This window comes from Epinephelus fuscoguttatus, linkage group LG14 (genome assembly GCF_011397635.1).
Source record: "Epinephelus fuscoguttatus linkage group LG14, E.fuscoguttatus.final_Chr_v1".
Lineage (NCBI taxonomy): Eukaryota > Metazoa > Chordata > Actinopteri > Perciformes > Serranidae > Epinephelus > Epinephelus fuscoguttatus.
This window is the reverse complement of record NC_064765.1, coordinates 10,882,882-10,903,555: the sequence shown is the minus strand read 5'-3', so window position 1 is coordinate 10,903,555 and position 20,674 is coordinate 10,882,882. Positions and strand designations below refer to the sequence as shown.

General features: G+C 39.8%; 1 protein-coding gene across 5 annotated transcripts in view; it reads left to right on the top strand.

The window, feature by feature from the left end:
- Positions 1–20,674, top strand: part of dnmt3ab (DNA (cytosine-5-)-methyltransferase 3 alpha b) — a 55,250-nt gene that overhangs the window by 30,479 nt on the left and 4,097 nt on the right. For 4 of the 5 annotated variants that reach the window (XM_049596805.1, XM_049596806.1, XM_049596804.1 and 1 more), the window contains 14 exons: positions 3,342–3,740; positions 4,951–5,109; positions 5,378–5,485; positions 6,864–7,020; positions 7,250–7,396; positions 8,574–8,618; positions 8,982–9,061; positions 9,232–9,344; positions 13,037–13,220; positions 13,321–13,405; positions 13,918–14,063; positions 16,092–16,182; positions 16,299–16,447; positions 16,950–17,035. In XM_049596805.1, coding sequence (XP_049452762.1) covers positions 3,342–3,740; positions 4,951–5,109; positions 5,378–5,485; positions 6,864–7,020; positions 7,250–7,396; positions 8,574–8,618; positions 8,982–9,061; positions 9,232–9,344; positions 13,037–13,220; positions 13,321–13,405; positions 13,918–14,063; positions 16,092–16,182; positions 16,299–16,447; positions 16,950–17,035 — 1,949 coding nt within the window. Of the gene's footprint in view, positions 1–3,341; positions 3,741–4,950; positions 5,110–5,377; positions 5,486–6,863; positions 7,021–7,249; positions 7,397–8,573; positions 8,619–8,981; positions 9,062–9,231; positions 9,345–13,036; positions 13,221–13,320; positions 13,406–13,917; positions 14,064–16,091; positions 16,183–16,298; positions 16,448–16,949; positions 17,036–17,889; positions 20,671–20,674 lie in introns of those variants that run through there. The other variant, XM_049596807.1, reaches the window with a different exon arrangement.

Here is a 20,674-nt window from a genome sequence, read left to right as displayed (position 1 = left end):
TGTCACCCCTTGAGCCCTCAGGGTATCATGCTGCACAGACGTCTAAGTCAGATTATCCCTTATTGTGCACCCAACATGTCTCTACACTCTGCCAGAGGCCTGCAGAGCTTCTGCTTTCTCTCTATCCATAACAAAATCCACGATTACGTCAGTACAGTAAATTAGGTTTGGTTTTCCATCGTAATCATATATAACATTTTTCCAAAGGGGAAAAAGTGTAGATGTTTTCACTGTGAGGTTGTTGCAACACATTTGCTTTGCTGTGTTTATACATCTACAGTATGTCTGCTGTCATTTTTGGTATTTGTCTTCAGCACGGCGTGACAGCGGATATAAGTGGTGGTATTTCTGAGCTGTCAGTGACGGGCAGGCGTGCGTAAATGATAAAGACCGCATTGTGTCTCTGCTACCTCCTTTCCTATTTTCCCCTTTAGACTCAGAGGGCCTGTCTTGCTGGTGGAGCTGCACACACTGTGAGGCCCCCAAAAGGGGGGCATTTACAACTGGGAAGAAATCCAGAGACAAATATCTGGTTCTTATAGCCACTGTACTTTCTCTCCTCCCCCCACTGGCATTTCCAGCGTCACTTTCTCATTGGCTCTCAGGAGAAGGAACCCTGGAGACAGCCTGACCCTAAACACGCCAAAATGAGCGCAGTAACAGTAGCTCAGGCGCTTTATTGCCACTTTCAGATCACCCAGTATACCTGTGATTACTGGTCACCAGAGATGAAGTGGCTTGCTCACAGTTTAATTGACATTTGTTAGTTTTTGCAGTTTACCATCTGGAACCACACATCCAAGCAGGCTGTCGAACACTAACCCCAATGTGCATGTGCTGGAGCCAAGAAGCCTAACACATATGGCCAAGGGCTTTGAACCATCCATCCAGTACTACAGTACAGATATTTATAAACCACAGCAGAGCCTCTTGATTGAAGAGCACATGTTTCTACTCTTCTGCACCGAAACCCCTCCCCATGGCGTCTAAGCACCACCTCCCCTTAAAGGCGCTATTGTTTACGAGTCACACTGGGAGAGAGGATGGAGGATCGGGCTAAACTCTCTCTCAGTCTCTCCCTTTCTTTCCTTTTTTCTCATCTTCCCACACGCCCAGTCCACCTCTGGACATTTACAGTGTGTGTGTGAGACCTGAGAACCTGAGAAGGACTTGGGGAAAGTAAGCACAGCTGTGCAGCACTGCTCTCACGTGGAGCCTATAGTATGACTAACACGTGTTTACATATGGGACTGCGGATATATATTCTGTACGTGTGTGCGTGTTTTGAAGAAAAAGAGTGAGAGGAGGAGAAGAAAGTTAACATGTGTGTGCATGTGTGTCCTACCGTGTGTATGTGTGTGTTTGAGAGAGAGAGAGAGAGAGAGAGAGAGAGAGAGAGACGTCAGAATGAGTGCAGCTGTTGGGGATTTAGTGTGAGAGGCTTAAGTCCCGGCTGCGTCTCGTCCTCTCTGATCGACCTAGCGGTTCAGTGTCAGGTACCACAAACCCAGTGAACTTTCCGCTGTAGCTCTGGACACTATAGAGTTACTGTATACCGTGCAGTTGATGAATGGGCCTTACAGTCGGAGATAAAGCCATGTTTACAAAGGCTGTCAGGCTCCCACAATCAAGATTCTGCACTTACACAGCAGAGAGGACGTGCACTACTTGTGGTGCGCAGCTGAATGCCTACAAATGCGATCAGCCTCTATTTATACTCTATTTGGTAGTTTTATTAAGAGTCTTGTGTGGCCATGATTCAGGCAGAATATATGATTATATATATGATAATGTAACATGCATTTCTACATATAGCTGCATTAAAGGAAGAGTTTCCCCTAAAAACAAAAGTACATTTTTTCTTCTCTTACCCGTAGTACTATTTATCAATCTAGATTGTTTTAGTATGAGTTGCTGAGTGTTGGAAATATCAGCTGTAGAGATGTCTGCTTTCTCTTGAATATAATGGAACTAGATCTGGAACTTGTTGTGAGCCGTTTCATGTAGGAACTATTTTCCTTTTACTGAACTACATACATGAATGCCTGCATCTATTTATGGACAAGAGGCCTGTGTCCATGACACTGCGAGATGTAAACATTAATGTTGTCCTTTAGTTGTAACGTTAGCTAGTTCAGTGGTGCTAGGTAAGCTAGTAGTAGATGCACACTTCCTCCTGTGTGGTGATATGCTTGGCGGGTGAAGGTCGGTAGAAAGAAAATAGTTCCTACATGAAACTGCTCATGACAAGTCTGTGAATTATCTCAAGTAATCTCATCGTGATTACTAGAAAGAGACATTGCTGTTGAATGTGTTTATGAAAAATCTTTTGGTGCTTTGAGCACCACAAGCAGAGTGCCATCTAGTTTCGTTATATTGGAGAGAAGACAGCCATCTCTTCAGCCACTATTTCCAACACTCGTCAATTCACACTAAAACAATCTAGACGTAAAATAGCACTATAGGTAAAGAAAAAAAAATGATTTTGGGGTGAACTGTCACTTTAATTAATAATAAGTCAGATGAGTGTAATATGGAAAGTGTCACTCATAGTGACAAACTGACACAGAATTATCACCTGTGTCTGCAGTTGCCCTCAGCTCTGTCGCACGTTTTAATGTATTTCAGCCCATTGCTTTGGTTTTGCGGCAAAAGCTGACTGCCTCCTATGTCTTGTTTATTTAACATTGCTTGTCGGGCAAACCTCAATACTTGAGTCAAAACATTGTGTCCAAAGCTCTTGACACTGTCAAGCACTCAAAGATTGGACTTGATGGTGGCCAGATTCTGCTTTCTTTCTGTTTTGACTATTTCCTTATATATTTCAAAAAGTGAGGTCTTCAAGTCGACTTCCATCTCACCTGTCTTTACTTCGCAAAGGTTAGCAGTAGTCAGGGAGCAATGGTTAGCTGGGCATTGTGATCAACATTAAGAGTTTTTTTGGGGTTTTCTGAGGTTGTTTTGGTTTTGAATTTGCTACGTCTGCCTTCTGTTATGGCCCCATTCTTACCATTCCTTTATCAACAACTTTCTGCCAAGTTGTAGCTCTCTCAAGGGTCTTTTATTCTAATTAGCGTGAGCTGATTTTTCCCAAACTGCCCTACTCGTAGAGATATGAGCAGAATTTAGACAATCCATTCTATTTTATTTTACTGTTCACTTCATTTATATGCAAAGTCATTTTGCAGCTACTTGTATTAACGCTTGCATTTGAGAAGTTTTTTTCTTAAATTGAAAAATTATTTTTGTAGATTATGTTGAGAGATGTTAAACCCCTAAAACACTGGACGCATTATTTGAAAATCATCTGTCATATCAACTGTCACTGGGCTGTGTTTCAGGCAGAGAAAAAGTCCAAACTGATGTCAGCGATGAATGCGATGAAAGATCATGAGGAGAATGAAATAGAGACCCAGAAAGAGGAGGTCTCAATAATCAAGCACCCATCGCCTTCAAAGCAGCAGCAGCAGCAGCAGCAGCAGCTGCTGCTGCTGCCACCACTGCAGCAGCCTCAGTTGCACACTCAGTCACAGCCTCAGTATCAACAGCAATCACAGCCATCGCTGCCACAACAACAACAACAACTGCAACAACAACAACATCAGCAGCCTCCTCAGCAGCAGCAGCAGCAGCCTACTGACCCCGCATCCCCCACTGTGGCCACCACCCCTGAGCCGGTCGCCATCGAAGGTGGAGACAAGACATCCCCCAAGCTTGCAGACAATGAGCCAGAGTATGAGGTAAGATAATATCGATTAATGTCCGGCTGCTGACCAACAGGCTTTACAACAGAGGTTTCTATTGGAAAAAGGATTTAGTTAAAGGCCAGGGTTAATCCATGTCGAGTAAGGCAGCCATTCATGTTTTGGAAATTCATTCACTGCGGGTATTTTACAACTGTGTCAGCCTCGTGGAGATGAGCAAGTTTACAAAGATACTAAATATGATGATGCAATTCAGCATAAAAAAACATTGTGTTTTATGGTAGGTATTTGTATTTCCAGCCCAGTCATCTGAAAAAAATGTTGGCATTGTACCTTTCTGCAAACCATGGATACATTTTTATGTTTCATATATTTAATATCAGCGTTTTAAAGTGATGCAGTATTTGAGCTGACTTTATCATCAGGAGGTGGAGGGGATGGTGGATGGTGTATCACTTAGGTACTTGCTGCATTTCCTGCTGATATTGTGCCACCAAAAGTGATCTTTTATGACAAAACATTTTCTTTTCCAAACCATCCCCAAGTGCTTCCTGTGCCTAAACATAACATAAATGTAAAGAAATGTTAAGTTTCAACGTATCGGCAACATAATAATGTACAAATGTAACATTTATAACATTTATTCTCCCAACTGGGTTGATTTTTCCCTCAATGGAAGCTTTGTACTGTATCGTTTTCTACAAATATATACATACTATCATATGGTGTTATTTATTTTTTTAATACATAAAGAGGGACATCCTTTTACTAAGTACTTAAGTGGTACAGGGTGTATTCAACAGTTTATAAAACTATTCTTACATTTTTAGTGTTACTCCGGAAACAGTAAATAGATTTTGATGTATGACATATGCGAACTTGCTCTTTAACAGCAAAAAAAGAGATTAAAGATATTGGATTTGTGCATTCAGTTTAAGGATATTATTTTATAATTTATATAAGAATGAATTTACCAAAAACAACATTTAGTGATCCCCCCTCTGTTGCTCTTCCTGAGGTTTCCTTAAGTTATGCCTTACACAAATTAAAAGTCTAAGGATAGAGGCAGCCATGTGCTGTACATATTGTAATGTGGCAAATTAGTGATATTGGGCTATATAGATTAAACTGACTTGATTTCACCATCCTAAAGAAAAAACAAACTGAAACAGACGTTTGAAAAGGTTTCACTATTATGCCCAGAAGTTAATACAGAGCGGATATTTGTCTTTTATTTTGGCTGCAGGACGGCCGTGGTTTTGGCATCGGCGAGCTGGTTTGGGGGAAGCTTCGCGGGTTCTCGTGGTGGCCAGGCCGCATTGTATCCTGGTGGATGACGGGACGGAGCAGAGCTGCTGAGGGAACCAGATGGGTCATGTGGTTTGGAGATGGAAAATTCTCAGTGGTGAGTGTTTAGAGCCAACGTTAATATTGCTGTCAGGTAATTTTTTTTTTCTTCACCAGAAATGAGGCAAAACAGCCTTTCGTTTATAGTGACAACCACACACTTTATAATGAGCTTTTTTTTGTTTTATTTGCCCAACCAGCTGCTCTTTTCCAGAATAAACATAATAGTTATTAATCTCCAGACACTTCTACCTCAACAACACCATTTTTCTAGCTTGTGAAATAAACTATAACATCATTTTCTGAGTTTTTTTTTTCTTTTGCAGGTTTGTGTAGAGAAACTCATGCCTTTAAGTTCCTTTAATAATGCCTTTCACCAACCAACTTACAACAAGCAGCCCATGTACAAGAAAGCCATCTACGAGGTGCTACAGGTGAGTATCAGAACAGTGCTTTTCAGTTTGATGCTGCTGAGCGTATTGCCTCAATCATTATACATTATTATAGTTGCAGTACTTTTTATAATAGCAGATATTATAGCTACAGTTGCTAATATTGTAACTTTTTAAAACATACACAGGCCAATTGGTCAACAGCACTGTACACGTTTTCACTTGCTTAAAAAATAGTTTGACATTTTGAGAAAATGTGCTAATTCATTTTCTTGCAGAGAGTTAGTGAGAGGGATTGATACTGGTCTCCTATCTGTACCCCAGAAATTAAGTTAAAGCCAATAAGCTTCACTTAGCATAAAGATTACCAAGAAAACCAAGAGAAAACAGCTGGTCTGCCTAGTCTATAGCTGACTAATTAACATGTTGTATCTTGTTTGTTTAATGCAAATGCAAATGCAAACAGAAATTAAAAAAAGAGGTTTCACAGGGACTTTGGTATTGGAGCTATTTCTTCCTATTTAATTTGATGTATGATGTATCTCCCAGCATGTGTGAGTCTTTCCTGAGCATCTGTAGCAGTGGTGTAGTCTACATAATACACAGCAACAACATAGTTCTGTGACAGAACTTTCACTTCAGCTATTTTTATTTGCAAATATGGGGTCAAGAGATGCATAGCATGCAGAGGAACTCTTTCCTCGCACCCACACTGCTGAGCTCAGCGTGCAACATGTTGTGGTTAAGTAAGCGAGAGTGTGTAGATATATCCACAGTATACAAACTACAAGAAACTAGACTACACCACTGATGTATAGCCAGAGGCTGTCTATGCACTGTCCATAATACAATGAAATTTTATCAAGATTTTCTGTAATCAGCACATTCAGATAAAAAAAAGTGTAGTTTCAAAATAAAATGCTTAGATGAGGAATAAAAACAAGAAATATGACCCCTTACTGGGACAGCAGTTAGATAAGGTTTTTCGTTGAGATATTGACTGCGCTGAATCATTTAGTACAGTGGTTCCCAACTGCAGAGTCGTGCTCTGTGGGTCGCGGGTCCATTCTGAATGGACCGCAAGTGACTTGCGAACGTGTCAAGTTTGTAAAAAACACACTTTATTTTTGAAGTACAGTGAATTTACAGCACAAGCTTTTATTCTGAAGTGCCGTTTCCTGCTGTAGAGTGAGTGAATAACAGACAGCTACTTAACAGAGACAGCGAACTAGCTCAAAGACATGGCCAAAGACAAGCATGATGCTGAACGTATTAAACTTTGTGGACCTTGAACTAATGACTAAGGAGCAATCTGGACCCCATGGCTGGACCAGTTGGGAGCCACTGATTTAGTAGATGATCATTTCTTTAAGTATATTAAGGATAATTTTCACTCAAAAATGTTTTTATGTGTTTGCAGGTGGCTGGCAGTCGGGCAGGCAAAGCCTTCATGGCCTGCCCCGACAGTGATGAGACAGAAACCTCAAAATCAGTAGAAATGTTGAACAAGCAGATGATTGACTGGGCTATGTCAGGATTTCTGCCCACTGGACCCAAGGCTTTAGAGCCACCAGAGGGTAAGAGGAAGTCAGTATTATAAATCTTGTATTGTTAAGCTTTTATCTAAGCTTGTTGCCAGAAACTGAGTTTTAGGCCTTAATATTGCAAGAAACTTCCCATGTGTATCGACCACTTTATTTAAGCTGTTAATGGACCTCTTCAACTACAGATTTCTCTAATTAAGCAAAAGACTGAATAATTCATGATGCCTGTAATATTAATTGTCTCCCATGCTGTGCACCCCAGAGGAGCGTAACCCATACAAAGAGGTTTACCCTGAGATGTGGGTGGAGCCTGAAGCAGCAGCCTATACGCCTCCTCCAGCCAAAAAGCCTCGCAAAAGCACAGCAGAGAAACCCAAGGTCAAGGACATCATTGATGAGAGGACACGAGGTAAGGTGCCTCATTTATTAGGTTAAATAGGAGTCATGAACTCTAAATTCTTCCCCATGGGGTGGACTCAGCACAGTTGTACATCAGAGTAAGTGGTCAGAGAAGTAGTGTGTGGACAAGACGTCCATTAGAGTGGCAGGTTTAAGACGGGAGTGAGTGATGTGACGAGGCAAAAAGGCTCCAAAGACTATGAATAGATATTTGGGTTTATTTCCAAACAAGCTTTATTGATATTGCTGTAGGATGGCCTGGCCATGAGTGCCCAATTCAGTAACATAACAGACATCAGTGTTGGCAATGCTACAAAAGCTATTGTTAAAATCTGTTGTTTAACTCATAACTTCAATGGTTTTACATTGTCCACTTATTTATTTCTATTTTTGACTATTTTTGATGCATTTCATAGTTTTGCATTTTATCTGCACCTGTTAAGCACCTTGTAACTCTGATGCCATAAATAAAAAGTTTACTTACCGACTCAAGACTATTTCAGCTGCATATGTTAAAGCTAAATACTTTGATGCTCTCTGTATAATTTAGTGGCAGATAACATTATGGACATCACCTCTCATATATTAACCAATTATCTACTCTGGCTCCGACACTTAGTTCTGAGTCAGATCCATTAGCATCTGATTATTTATCCAACTTTGACCTTAAATTGGATGATTTAATGAGTGAAGAAAAAAAGTACTCCAAACACATTTAACGTACCTTTTACTCATACAGGTAATAATTTAGGTCCACCTTGCCTGAAAAACAAGTAGCTATTATGGATTTAATGCCAAACTGGACCCCAAAATGTCTCTTTTTTTAAAAAAAAAAAAAAAATTCTCTTTTAATAACAGCTTTTCCTAGAATTTGGTGTACCACAGGGGTCACTTTTGGGAAAGAAGAAAGAAATATCTTGTGTGTATATATGTATGCACAAATACAAATTTTAGACCATGTATAAGTACAACATAGTTTTGGATTTACAGAGATGGTTGCAGGATGATCATTGTAGTTATATTGTTTTTTTCTTTTAATCTGTGTGAATAATCAAACCAAAATAAAATTGGAAGTTGAAAGTTGAAAAGAGACCAATTTTGAACTGTTGACCTTACAAATATTTTGTCAAGTGGGGATCTTGTTGACCTACATTTCTCATCGAGTGTATCATGTGTTGTATTTTCAGAACGGCTTGTTCATGAAGTGAGACAAAAGTGCCGCAGCATAGAGGGTAAGTGATGTGTGCTCTGTGCTCTTTAGCTTGTAGCAGCACCAGGGGGCCTCTCAGGGGATGAACACCCAGATGCCTTACACTTGCCCTTGTTGTTGACAAGCAGAGCAGCAGAAATGTATACGTCAGTGTTAATAATACCACAGAAGAGTCAAGATGTAGAAATAACATTTACATAATTTTTGCTGGCTCTCTTGTGAGTTCTCTCAAAATACACCAGCTAAGCTCATTAGATCTTCACCTCTGTCACAGCTGCTTAAATAATTTCATTGAAGTGTGAAGCTGGGAGCATGGCAGCAGCAGAGTTCACACTTCTCTGACCCCCCCCTGTTAAACACTGACATACTGCATTTCTGTCTACAGACATCTGTATCTCCTGTGGAAGTCTGAATGTTACCCTTGAGCACCCACTGTTTGCTGGGGGAATGTGCCAGAGCTGTAAGGTAAGCTGTGATAGAGGTCAAAAGTTTGGGACTCGGCTCCAACAACTGTGTCGTAAAAAAATACAGCTCCTTTCAAAGCTAATAATAAACTGGATATATTTCAAGCAGATGTGAAATTTTGATTTATAAACATGTTAAACTGCTCTCCTTTTTCTACCTCCTTTGCACAGAACTGCTTCCTAGAATGTGCGTATCAATATGATGACGATGGTTACCAGTCATACTGCACTATCTGCTGTGGAGGACGAGAGGTGCTCATGTGCGGAAACAACAACTGCTGTCGGTGAGGTTTCTGCTGGATTCTTCTGTGTAATGAAGGTGGTAATAGCAGCCACAATACCCACAATGTCTTCATCAGGCATGTAAATGTAAATCATGACAGCATCTTTTGCACAAAGAAGCAATACACTGTATGTGTGTTCTGTGAACAGTGGTGCCATAGTCTGTAAGAGTACAAGGTCAGGTTGCATCTAAATGTACTGCAGATCTTAATCAGATTTCCTAGAAATCAATAAAGAACATGGAAATGTACGTGTTTACATCCACTACTGCCATGCAAATATTAGGAGTTGAATACATCAGAATAATTGTTAATGGCAGTAATTCTCCATTTGGATGCCATTAAACTGTTGCAGAAGAATAGAGGGTGCAAGGCATTTCCTCCCCTTTTTTTGTTCCCAAATTGAATGATTGATTGCCACATGGCAGCAAGAAGATCTTACATATTTTCAGGGCTATAGGAGTACATGCTATTACAGTCCAAGATGGTATAGGAAATAAAGTGTTTTTGCTTTTACTTAGCATTATGAAGTAAATGTTGATTGCACAATGTAATTGCCATAGGATAATGACATCATTGGCCTTCATATTGGTTCCCTATAAGCCAAGCTTTCATTATGCAATTCTGTCTGCCACCGGGTACAATCTCCCAGGAAAAAATGAAGGCTTGATTATAGTACAAAGAAAGTGCGACAACCATTGCGAGAATAAAACAGGAAGAGTATAACACTTTTGTTTTCTCTGGTAGCTATCAGTAGCTACCCGCAGTTGTTACCAAAGGGTATCAATGTACATTCTTATCCCCGGTAGGGAAAATGAAGGACAGTTGAACAACCAAAATAACTGTGCACACTCTGAGGAAAACCGAAAGTAATCTGGTTAGGGTTAGTGTGGGGTTGTTGTAAAGTTGTCTGTCTCTACTTTGAATAAATAAAAATAAGTCACATATACAGGAGTGAGGGACCCAGTCCACCATGAAATGAAAAGAAAGCCTGTCACAATGGGTTCTACGATCTTCATGTGGGTCCAAAAAAGGCCCCAGGAGGAAGTTTCATCTTCCAAGTTACTTTTAAAATCCACTGATCATAGACTCAGAGGATGCTACTGAATCCCAATCTGTCAAACCTGGAACTTATTTCTGTAGGTTGTAAACAAATCTACCGTAAAAACTGAAAAAGCACATTTTCATACAATATGTCTGGCATGTTAGATCTGTTCCCAAAATAAAAACAAATGACGAGTTACTGAACCAAACCATCCAGGCAGAACTTCCATAACTTTCATCTACAATGACTAATGTACATTGCCATGCATAATGTGGGAAAGTTCCCTCATCCGCTTCCATTGTGTGAACTTGCAGTAGATACTATACAATTTCTAATCTGTAAATATTTCCTGTATTCTGTACCCAGGAGATAAATTGTTCAGTAAATTTCAATGGCACATAAATACACCATCTGCCTCTAGGATAGCTGTTTTTCCCATATAGATTGCAAGATTGTGCCATAACTGCATATATTAAACACATAATAGAGGCTTTGTGTTGGTGTCACAAATCTGGTTGCAGTAATGATCACATATTATATTAAGTGTGGTTGCATGCCACTTCAATAGACCACTGGTTATAGTCTGATAAAGTATCCTTACACAGACTATGAGACTTCAGTTTAGAAAAATACCATTGAGAACAGATTGAGTCACACTTTGGACCAATCACTATACAATGATTTGCTCTGTTTAGAGGATGGCATTTGACATTTAAATGACATTTGGATGATAACTCATTGCCCCTAAAAACCTATAAACTAGGCTTTGTGCTTGAACAAAGACTGATGCTGCAGTTGGGTGGTCTGTTTCTGACCTATAATTGATTTAGAAACTGATCTGGTGGGGAAAGAGCTCTTTATTTGTCAAACAGCCTACTTTAAAGGATAGGCTTATGATAGTCTTAGTTTTTGTCATTGTCTGCCCATTAAAAGACAGCAACCAGACAATTTTCAGTCATTTTTGACTTTGCTTTTCTGTTTGTGGCACTCAGCCACAAGCCCTAATGATAAATCTTAATAAAATGGATCACCATCATGTACAGTTTCTTTTTGTAAAAAAAAAGACATGCTTAATCATGTCCTTAGACAGCAAGGCATTGTTACTTGTGCAAACATTACTATGAGCAGAGTAAATAGTGCATTTGTTGAGAGATATTTTCAGCTGCAAACTAATCTAGTGCTCTGGTGAGTATTTACAGCAGCATGAATGACTCAAAATAAACTACAGTGTTTATTGTACTGAAGGAACACATCACCCTGTGTACACTGATGTACTTTTAATAGTTTTTGGACAACACTGGTGCGCTACGGCACAAAGAGATAATAACTATCAGGCTTTGACCTCACATACTTGTTAGCAGGATCGATTAATTGCCTTTTCATGTGTTTAATCATGCGTCTCTAACAAATTAAAACATGGCGTTGGGTAAACATGGGCAACCTGATATTTGAGTGTACAGATTTTGTAACACCCGTGCTTTTAACAATCCTTGGGGAACTCTTTCTTTAGATGAAAGAGTGTCTTAATGATGCCCTTAGTTTCAGAAGAGCACTTCGCTGATTTTCAACCTGCTTTGTAGCAAAACAGGCTGTGTAACTGAACTGCAGTAAGCTTCTCTCCATCTAACCAGTGCCTAGATATCGCTCCTCGCCCCCCCAGCAAAACTCTGCCAGCCATCATAATTGACATAATTCACGTCATCCGGCAGAATTTGCTTGCTCTTGGGCTGTTGCTCGAACTACAGGCTGTACTTCTGAATTTTCGTATTGCAACACAAGGAGTATAGAGGCAGATCAGGAGACAGACAAGCCCAACCCCCGCCCCCCAACTCGGAAATACATTTAAACAGTAGCGCTGAGCACTTATCAAGATTGTGTCACTGTATTGTCTATTTCTTGACTACAATGTTTTAGAAACATATTTTGGTGCTGTGTTTAGCTGTAATAGCGAGAGTTTGTGAACAGGAAGTGTGCAGCATACTGTTTGCTGCACAGTGAAATTGGAAGCCAAAAAAACTGAGATCAAACGGTGAAACTAGACAGCGCTAATCAAATATAAACCAAGATTCTGCTACTGAGTTGCCTATGTCTCACCGGAGATGTTTTCAGAAACATGTTTTAGCTTTCTGTTTAACTGTAATACGAGATCGTTTCTTGCTAGCCGGCCACCATTGTTTCAAACAGACGTGTTTGTATTATGTCACCCACCAGCGGGAGTCTATATTGGTCTGTTGCGACACAGTGCTTTCTGGTAGTTGTAAGAAGTTTTCTCCGTCTTGAAAAAAGGCACCCCTTTTCTCTGTTTTCTCTGGTTCTGTTGCACCAATTTAAAAAGTATTTGCATCTTTCTACTGCAAAGACATCCTAGTTTTATTAAAAGGCCATCTTTCCAGCAGTCAAGTAAGTCTTTGAAAAGATTTCTTGAAGAACCCTTTCTTAAAAAAAGGGTTCTTCAGATAAATGGTTCGAGGTAGAACCTCAGCCCTTTGGGAAGAATCCTTTTGGAGCCCTTATTTCTAAGAGTGTAGTTTAGAAAAGCCACTCACATTTGATTGATATCGACATGCAACAACTCAACCCTATCTTCTACTAGTTACTAGATAGACATATCATCCCTTATACTAAATAACCTCCTTGACCCTGTGTTTAGGTGTTTCTGTGTGGAGTGTGTCGATCTCCTCGTTGGACAAGGAGCAGCACACGCAGCCATCAAAGAGGACCCCTGGAACTGCTACATGTGTAGTCAGAGGGGTGTGTTTGGTCTACTGGGGCGTCGCACTGACTGGCCCAGCCGTCTCCAGCACTTCTTTGCAAATAATCATGACCAAGATTTTGTGAGTAATGGACCCTCAGGCTATAAATCCCACTGTCTGACAGCGGAGTCTTTTTTCCTATGTGTCTAATTTTCTCCCCCCTCTCCGTGTTGTATTTCAGGATCCACCAAAGCTTTACCCCCCAGTCATGGTGGAGAAGAGGAAGCCCATTCGTGTCTTGTCGCTATTTGACGGCATAGCAACAGGTTAGACAAGAAGTGGATCGCCTTTATCTGATCAAAATCTGTATGAAATGTTCTGTTTGTATCCATTTACGATAGATGACCCCTTTTCTGTACTGAATGCATCGTTTCCTTATCATTTTGGTCACAGTAAAATCAAAGTCATCCTTTTAGCCAACTTCCATGTCACGATATACAATCTCATCGCACAGTAAATAATTTTAATTTTTCACTTTTTACAGTGGGTCCCTTGTGGTAACTTTGTTCTTTCAAGAACACATAAAATAATTTCTAATAACACCATAATAGTCATTGTAAGAGTTTATCAGTCAGTTTGGGAGTGATATCAAAGCATTATATTGACAGGGGAAGACTGATGTGGGTTGAGCATGTTTCAGGAACTGTGTGAATATTATTATATTATTATTTTCGGTACTGCTCGACATATGTCAGACACAGCTTGTTTTGGAAAAATCTTGAAGGGTTTATCTATAGTTATCTATGTTCTGTCTGACCTTTGACCCCATTCTGTGCAGGGCTGTTGGTGCTAAAAGAACTTGGCATCCAAGTGGATCGCTATGTAGCTTCTGAAGTGTGTGAAGACTCCATCACTGTGGGTATCGTCCGGCATCAGGGTCGCATCATGTATGTTGGCGATGTGAGGAACGTCACACGCAAGCATGTGAGTTTGATTTTTTTTCTATGCTTAGGGTTGTATGAAGTGTGCTTGCATGGTCTTTTTTTCAGTTGTACTATGCTTCACATGCATACATGGAGTTGGCGTATACAACAGTAGTAAATCACTCTTATTAACTGTTTTGACATACACTGATTTTTTAAGTCTTACATGCAGGAAATGAGCATTTATTGAATGACTGAGTTATAGTTAGCTATGACTACATATGTGTTGCTAAGCAACCGCAGAAATCCTGCTTGAGTATTGATTCTTGCATGTTCCTGTACCAAAACAGAAACACACATTCAAAAGAGAATCTGTGCAGAAAAGGGGAAAGAAAAAGACGAAAAATGCTCTATTTGAATGAGATGGTGAATGGAGGCATGAAGGCAACACAGACTATAAACTCAAGTGAGATACAGGTCATATCAGTGGTTACGACTCCAGTTTTAAATATGAAACATGTTTGAAATAAGCAGCTGCTGAATCGGATGCCAAAGTATTTCAATTTCTCAACACCACATACTGTATCATTTGATCTCCTAATGGTCAAAACCAACTGACCCAGACTGAAACAGACTCAGTCCAGGTTGAATCAATAAGTGGAGATGCCCAAATCATATTTATAATCGGCCCAGCAGTTCTCATGTGTATCCCTACATTAACAAGCTCTCCCCAATGCCCCACTTATCATCCTTAATCATAAAATAGGGCTCCAATATACATGGAAATACCCCCTATTAGGATGTTTTACGTTTCCCTGCTGGGAATGCTGGTAAGATATACAGTTGTTTACAGCGACCGCCTTGCTTTAGAGAGACGTTATTTAGCATTTTATCTCATGCTTAACAGTTCCCTCTCTATTTCTGTCAGAGTACAGCGCTGCTCTGATGACATCATTAACAGCTGTACTATTAATATTTAGGTTAATTGTTTCCTCTAATCATTTCTCACAGCATGACTTCAAGCTCTGCAGGGTAAAAAAATCTTTTTGTGAATAAAATGCCTGCAAACAGAGTCAAACACATTAACCTGATATGATAAAATTAGCGATTATCACAAGTTTGTGCAGTTTTTTTTGTCTGTTTTGTTTTTTTGACAGCTCATTTTAAAGAAAAACGCCTACATGGTTGCAATTCCAGTGTATATGTATAATTAAAAAGAACACCAAGGAAAACAAAAACAGCCATAGGACTTCTTTATATTGTGGTTTTTGTTGTTGTTTAAGTACACTGTAAAAAAGCTTGCAGAGTTGTAAATAAGACCCATGCATATCCTTTAAATTTTAATTAAGTATATTAGTCAGCAAGTCAAACAATTCATTTGTAAATTATACCTACTCTACCTATTAGTTAATAGTAACAATAACAACAGTAAAAAAGTTGCACCTGAACACACCACAAAGACTACAGCCAACAGCTAACTAGCCAACTAACTTAAACACAAGCCAACTAACCAATGGTAGTCTGTCATCGTCATTCAACAAAGGAAACAAGACCAGAGCCCTAGAAGTCGGAGTTTCATTTTGGCTTTAAACATGACTGGATTTAAGAGAGTTTGGTGAATCTGATTTGGAAAACTACAATGAAGTCACATCAAAAAATGTAGAAGAAGTTTAGGATAAGAAAACAAAAATATTACTGCATGAGACCCAGCAGAGGGTCTTCTTTTCTCACACTGGAGAGCCAAAGAGAGGTAGACACTAACTCTCCCAAACATAAAATCTGTTGTCTTTCTTTTGCCTGACAATCCAGGTCCCTAATATGCCAGATCCACAATTTACCAACATCATATTACATTATTCCTGGCCACTGACATTGCAAAAGTCGAATTGCCTCATTATGAAAGTGCATGAACTTACTTAAGTAAGAAACTGGAGACTAGAGCACAATGAAGACATTTTTAAAGCATCCACCAGACTCTACAAAGGTTAGGGGTTCAATGCTGCATCACTTCATATTACAACGTGTCATTATCTATACTGATTCTGTCTTTATCTCTGTGTTTCTGACTCTGTATCTTATCTGTATACAGATACAGGAGTGGGGTCCCTTTGACCTAGTTATTGGTGGAAGCCCATGCAATGACCTTTCTATAGTCAATCCTGCTAGGAAAGGTCTTTATGGTAGGTTAACTGTTCACTGTTGAATATCTATCTATAACATACAATTCACCAAAAATCATCAGTATGTGCCCCTTACTGTACTTCAGCACTGTTCAGTGATTGTTTCTCTCCCACAGAGGGCACCGGACGCCTGTTCTTCGAGTTTTACAGGCTGCTCCATGAGGCTCGGCCAAAGGAGGGGGAGAGCCGGCCTTTCTTCTGGCTCTTTGAAAATGTGGTTGCCATGGGTGTCAGCGATAAGAGGGACATATCTCGCTTTCTAGAGGTCAGCTTCTCTCTGTCCATTGAACTTGTTCCTACAGATTTATCTAATCCTTCAGATCATAACTTCTATGAACTAGTTAAATCTTGACTGTAGTGTAGATACAGTATGATGTGACTCCAGTGAGACAAGGATTGATGGCTTATGAATGCCCCCTTGTGGCACTAATTCATTAACTTTACACAGAACATGAGAAGAGAACACTCTTTATCTTTATGATTTATTATAGTTCTGATGTGCTATGTTTAATGTGTGACCTGCCTGGCTTTTGAAACCCTTTTAAATGGTGGGATAATGTGTAAAATGCATTGAAGCTGACTTTTTGGACATTTTCACCTGACCCTAGATTAATTTTTACATCAGTCAAACCTATACAAGGATTTTTTTCAATACCAGTTATACTGTGCTATCAAACTCTACTTCGCTGTACTGTGATACACTCTGCGGAGAAGTGCATCTTACCTTGGATTCAGGTGTCTTTTCCTCTGCTTTATTTGGATTTCAGTGCAACCCAGTGATGATCGATGCCAAGGAAGTGTCTGCTGCCCACCGCGCCCGCTACTTCTGGGGTAACCTTCCTGGCATGAACAGGTTGGTGTTTGAATGGTGAGGGAAGCAGCAGCCAGTGTTCTACACAAGGAAGGAAATAACACTTACCCTAATCAAGATAGTGACTACACCAGTCATGTAGTAACCAAATCAAACAAATGATTTCTTCAGACTTCAGAATCAGGATATGTAACTGACCATTAGCAAAGGTTAAATGATGACATAACCTGCCACCTGAACCTCTTGGCTCTTGTTTCGGCTTAAAGGCAAGACAACTCTGTCCCCCGGTTCAGGGATTGTACCTTTTATACAAAATGGGGAGGTGAAACTCCCATCTTTAAGAGGCAATGTAAAAGGGGTTACAGAGATAGAAAACATCTGCTATTATAGCAGCATAAGAGGAGATGGAGCCATTATGGAAAAATGTGGAAAAGCCCTTAGCCGAACATTAACTTCACTTAGTAAAATGGAGGGCAGCTCAAATATCAGATGTTTACCCATCTATAGGACTGAGCCATCTTTTGATCTTATTGCACTGCCAAATGTAGTAATAGCAGGCTAAAGTACATTGAGTGCATTACCTTGTCACAGCCTGCCTCATCCTAGTATTGGTACTGGAAGGCGGAGTAGTGAGAGTGCTGGCTGGTGTGCTCTCTGTTCTGCTCACTTCAAGCGATGCGGTTAGGGATGGGGACAGCTCCCAAGTTAACAACTGCACAAAAGCCCATGCTGCTGCTGTTTCGGCTTGAGTCAATAGCCCATGTCAAAAATACATTCTATTTTTAATAATTTAATAACATTAAAGGCGCTGTATGTAAGAATGTGGCCAAAACGGTTACTGCACTCAAATTCAAAATACTGCCGCGTGTCGTGTCCGCCCCCCCCCTCCTCTACAGATTCGAGGTTGCTGGACAGTGGCACGCTGGAGACTGATTTGTTTGCCCATGGGCGGCTGCTGTGGCAGGGCCGCGGCGCCGCGTCCTTGATCTTCGGTTTTCCAGTGGACCGTTTGAGCAAGTCCGGCTTCTCTGCTGCTAACGCTGCTGCCGGGATACAGCGGCGGAGCCGGCTGCTAATGCTATATACCGGAACACTGCTAATGCTGCTTGCTGTGCTGCTGTAGCTCAGTCGTAACTGTAACTGATGCTGAGACTCTACTGACTGCCTGACTGGTAGATGGCGGTGGGTGGCACAACAGGCCAAAACACAAATTCAAAACATAAACATGATTTGCGGACCGTAATTTTTTTTTTTTTTTTAAATGCGAATATTCTGGCTGTACTATTGCTGTCAGTGAGAACAGTATGTTATATGAACATTATTCCTTAGTCTCTGTGACATATTAGGAGGATTTTACGACTATTTGTTTTAGATTTCTTACATATAGCTCCTTTAACTTCATTACAGTGATGGAATGTAACCAAGTATATTTACTCAAGTACTGTACTTAAAGGACCAATGTGGGGGATTTAGGGAGATCTGTTCACAGAAATGAGGTATAATATTCATAATTATGTTTTTATTAGTGTAAAATCACCTGACACTAAGAATAGTCATGTTTTTGTTAGCCTCGAGTGAACCCTTTATATCTACAGTGGGAAACACTGGCTCTGGAGAGGCACGTTATCTGTTAGATGCTTGGAAATAGAGAGCCAAGGGCAGGTATTCACTCGGTTGCATTCTGTAACCTCACCACTGGATGCCAGTAAATCCTGCACACTATACACTGTTACTGTAATAACAGTGTACTGTAATGTAGTGTACTGTACTGTAATTTTGAGGTACTTGTACTTTACTTGAGTATTTACAATTCATGCAGCTTTACACTTCTTCACCACTATATCTCAGAGGCAAATATTGTACTTTTCACTCCACTACATTTGTCTGACAGCTTACTTTTTTTTTTTTTTTTACATCCCCTTCCTGTCCAGTTAAACTATACATCAACAGATCTGCTGATTGTGAATGTTTGTGATAAACTGAAAGGATGAAGGGCTCAGAAGTGATGAACTGAAACATGAAGGGCTCAGAAGGGTGGGAGCCTTTCTGTACAAAGTTTGCATGCTCTCTCTGTGATGCATGGGTTTTCTCCAGGTACTCCAGCTTCCTCCCACAGTCCAAAGACATGCAGGCTAGGTGAACTGGTGACTCTAAACTGGTCATAGGCGGCAATGTGCGCATGAACTATTGTCTGTGTTTATGTGTCAGCCCTGTGATAGTCTGGCAACCTGTCCAGGGTGTACCCCACCTCTCGCCCAATGACAGTTGGGATAGATGTGTTTGTATAAGTGAAAATTATCCTACTTCTTAAGGCAAAGTAAACTATTTATAAACCCTCTTGGGTCAGCTGGAAAATGCCATCTCAAAGCTTTTAACAGGGTTGTTTTTCTGACAACATGAACAGTTGACTCTTTAGAGATGCATAGTTCTCACAGGACAGCCATGCTATTAACATATCATACAAAAAGACGCATTGCTGTAGATTAAACTACCCAACAGTATATAAAAGAAATACAATAAGCACAACTTTTGACATCTAAAGCGATACAGTGCAACATATACATTAATGAAGCAGTAATATTAATGTCAAAAAACCATATACAGTAGTAAAACACTGAAAGGAAATATTTGAGTACTTTTGATACTTATAAGTACATTTTGCTGGTAAGAGCAAGCTACATAGTTTTACCTTAAGGTTTTGAATGCAGAACTTATATATATATATACTTATATTTTAGTATCTTCACAGTGTGGGATTAGTACAAGTAAGTGCTAGCTAGTTAGCTTACGTAGCTAGCTAAACGACACTTTAGTCGACGTAAAAGGTGTCAAATAATTCTTTAACTGACGGAGCTAATGTCAAAACTTCAATAAATGATGTAATTCAAAAACATTTAATTACTCACTATAAGGTGGTAACAAGCTTAACGTGATAAGTTTCACTTACACTCAGGGGGTCGCTAGCCGAGGTGAGGTTGGCAGCTACGCAACAGTTTGATTGCGCAGATGTAACGGTATTTTTTTAATCACCCTCGAATATTAGCTCACGTGATTGGCTGAATCGGGGGGAGACATCTGATTGGCTACAGATAACTCATTAAAGAATGAAGCTGTGAATGGAGGCGTAGCAGTTAAGTTCACACACAGGTTCAACATACAAATGTAGTAACAGCCAATTATGGTGTGGATGAAAACTACAAATACTTTTCCATGCATACATTTGTTTATTTATTTAAAACCAGAAAAAAAAAAAAAAACGAATGTCCATTAGAAATGTGTATGTGAACTTCATCTTTTAATATATGGATGTCTTTTTTTTTTTACATTTATATACAATATAAAATTTTGTGTGTGTTGAAAAATATTTTTGTGGAGAGAGTCACTTATATTTAATCACAAAATACATTTGTGAACGCCTCTGTGCACAAGACCCATTGGATTCCAGAAATACAGCCCACCCAGTGTTGTGTAAATATAATCAGTCTGAATATAAGAATTGTCTATTTTAGAGGACACTTAAAACATAACCAACTCAATATTATTAAATAGCCTACATGGTGTTCCCAGACTACAATCAGCAAAGAAAATAAAGAGCAGTTACTTTGCCAAGTATCAGATTTGATAGATGAGGTTATACCATAAGCCTTAATATAAACTGTGGCTCCTGTTCTTTCTCTTTTC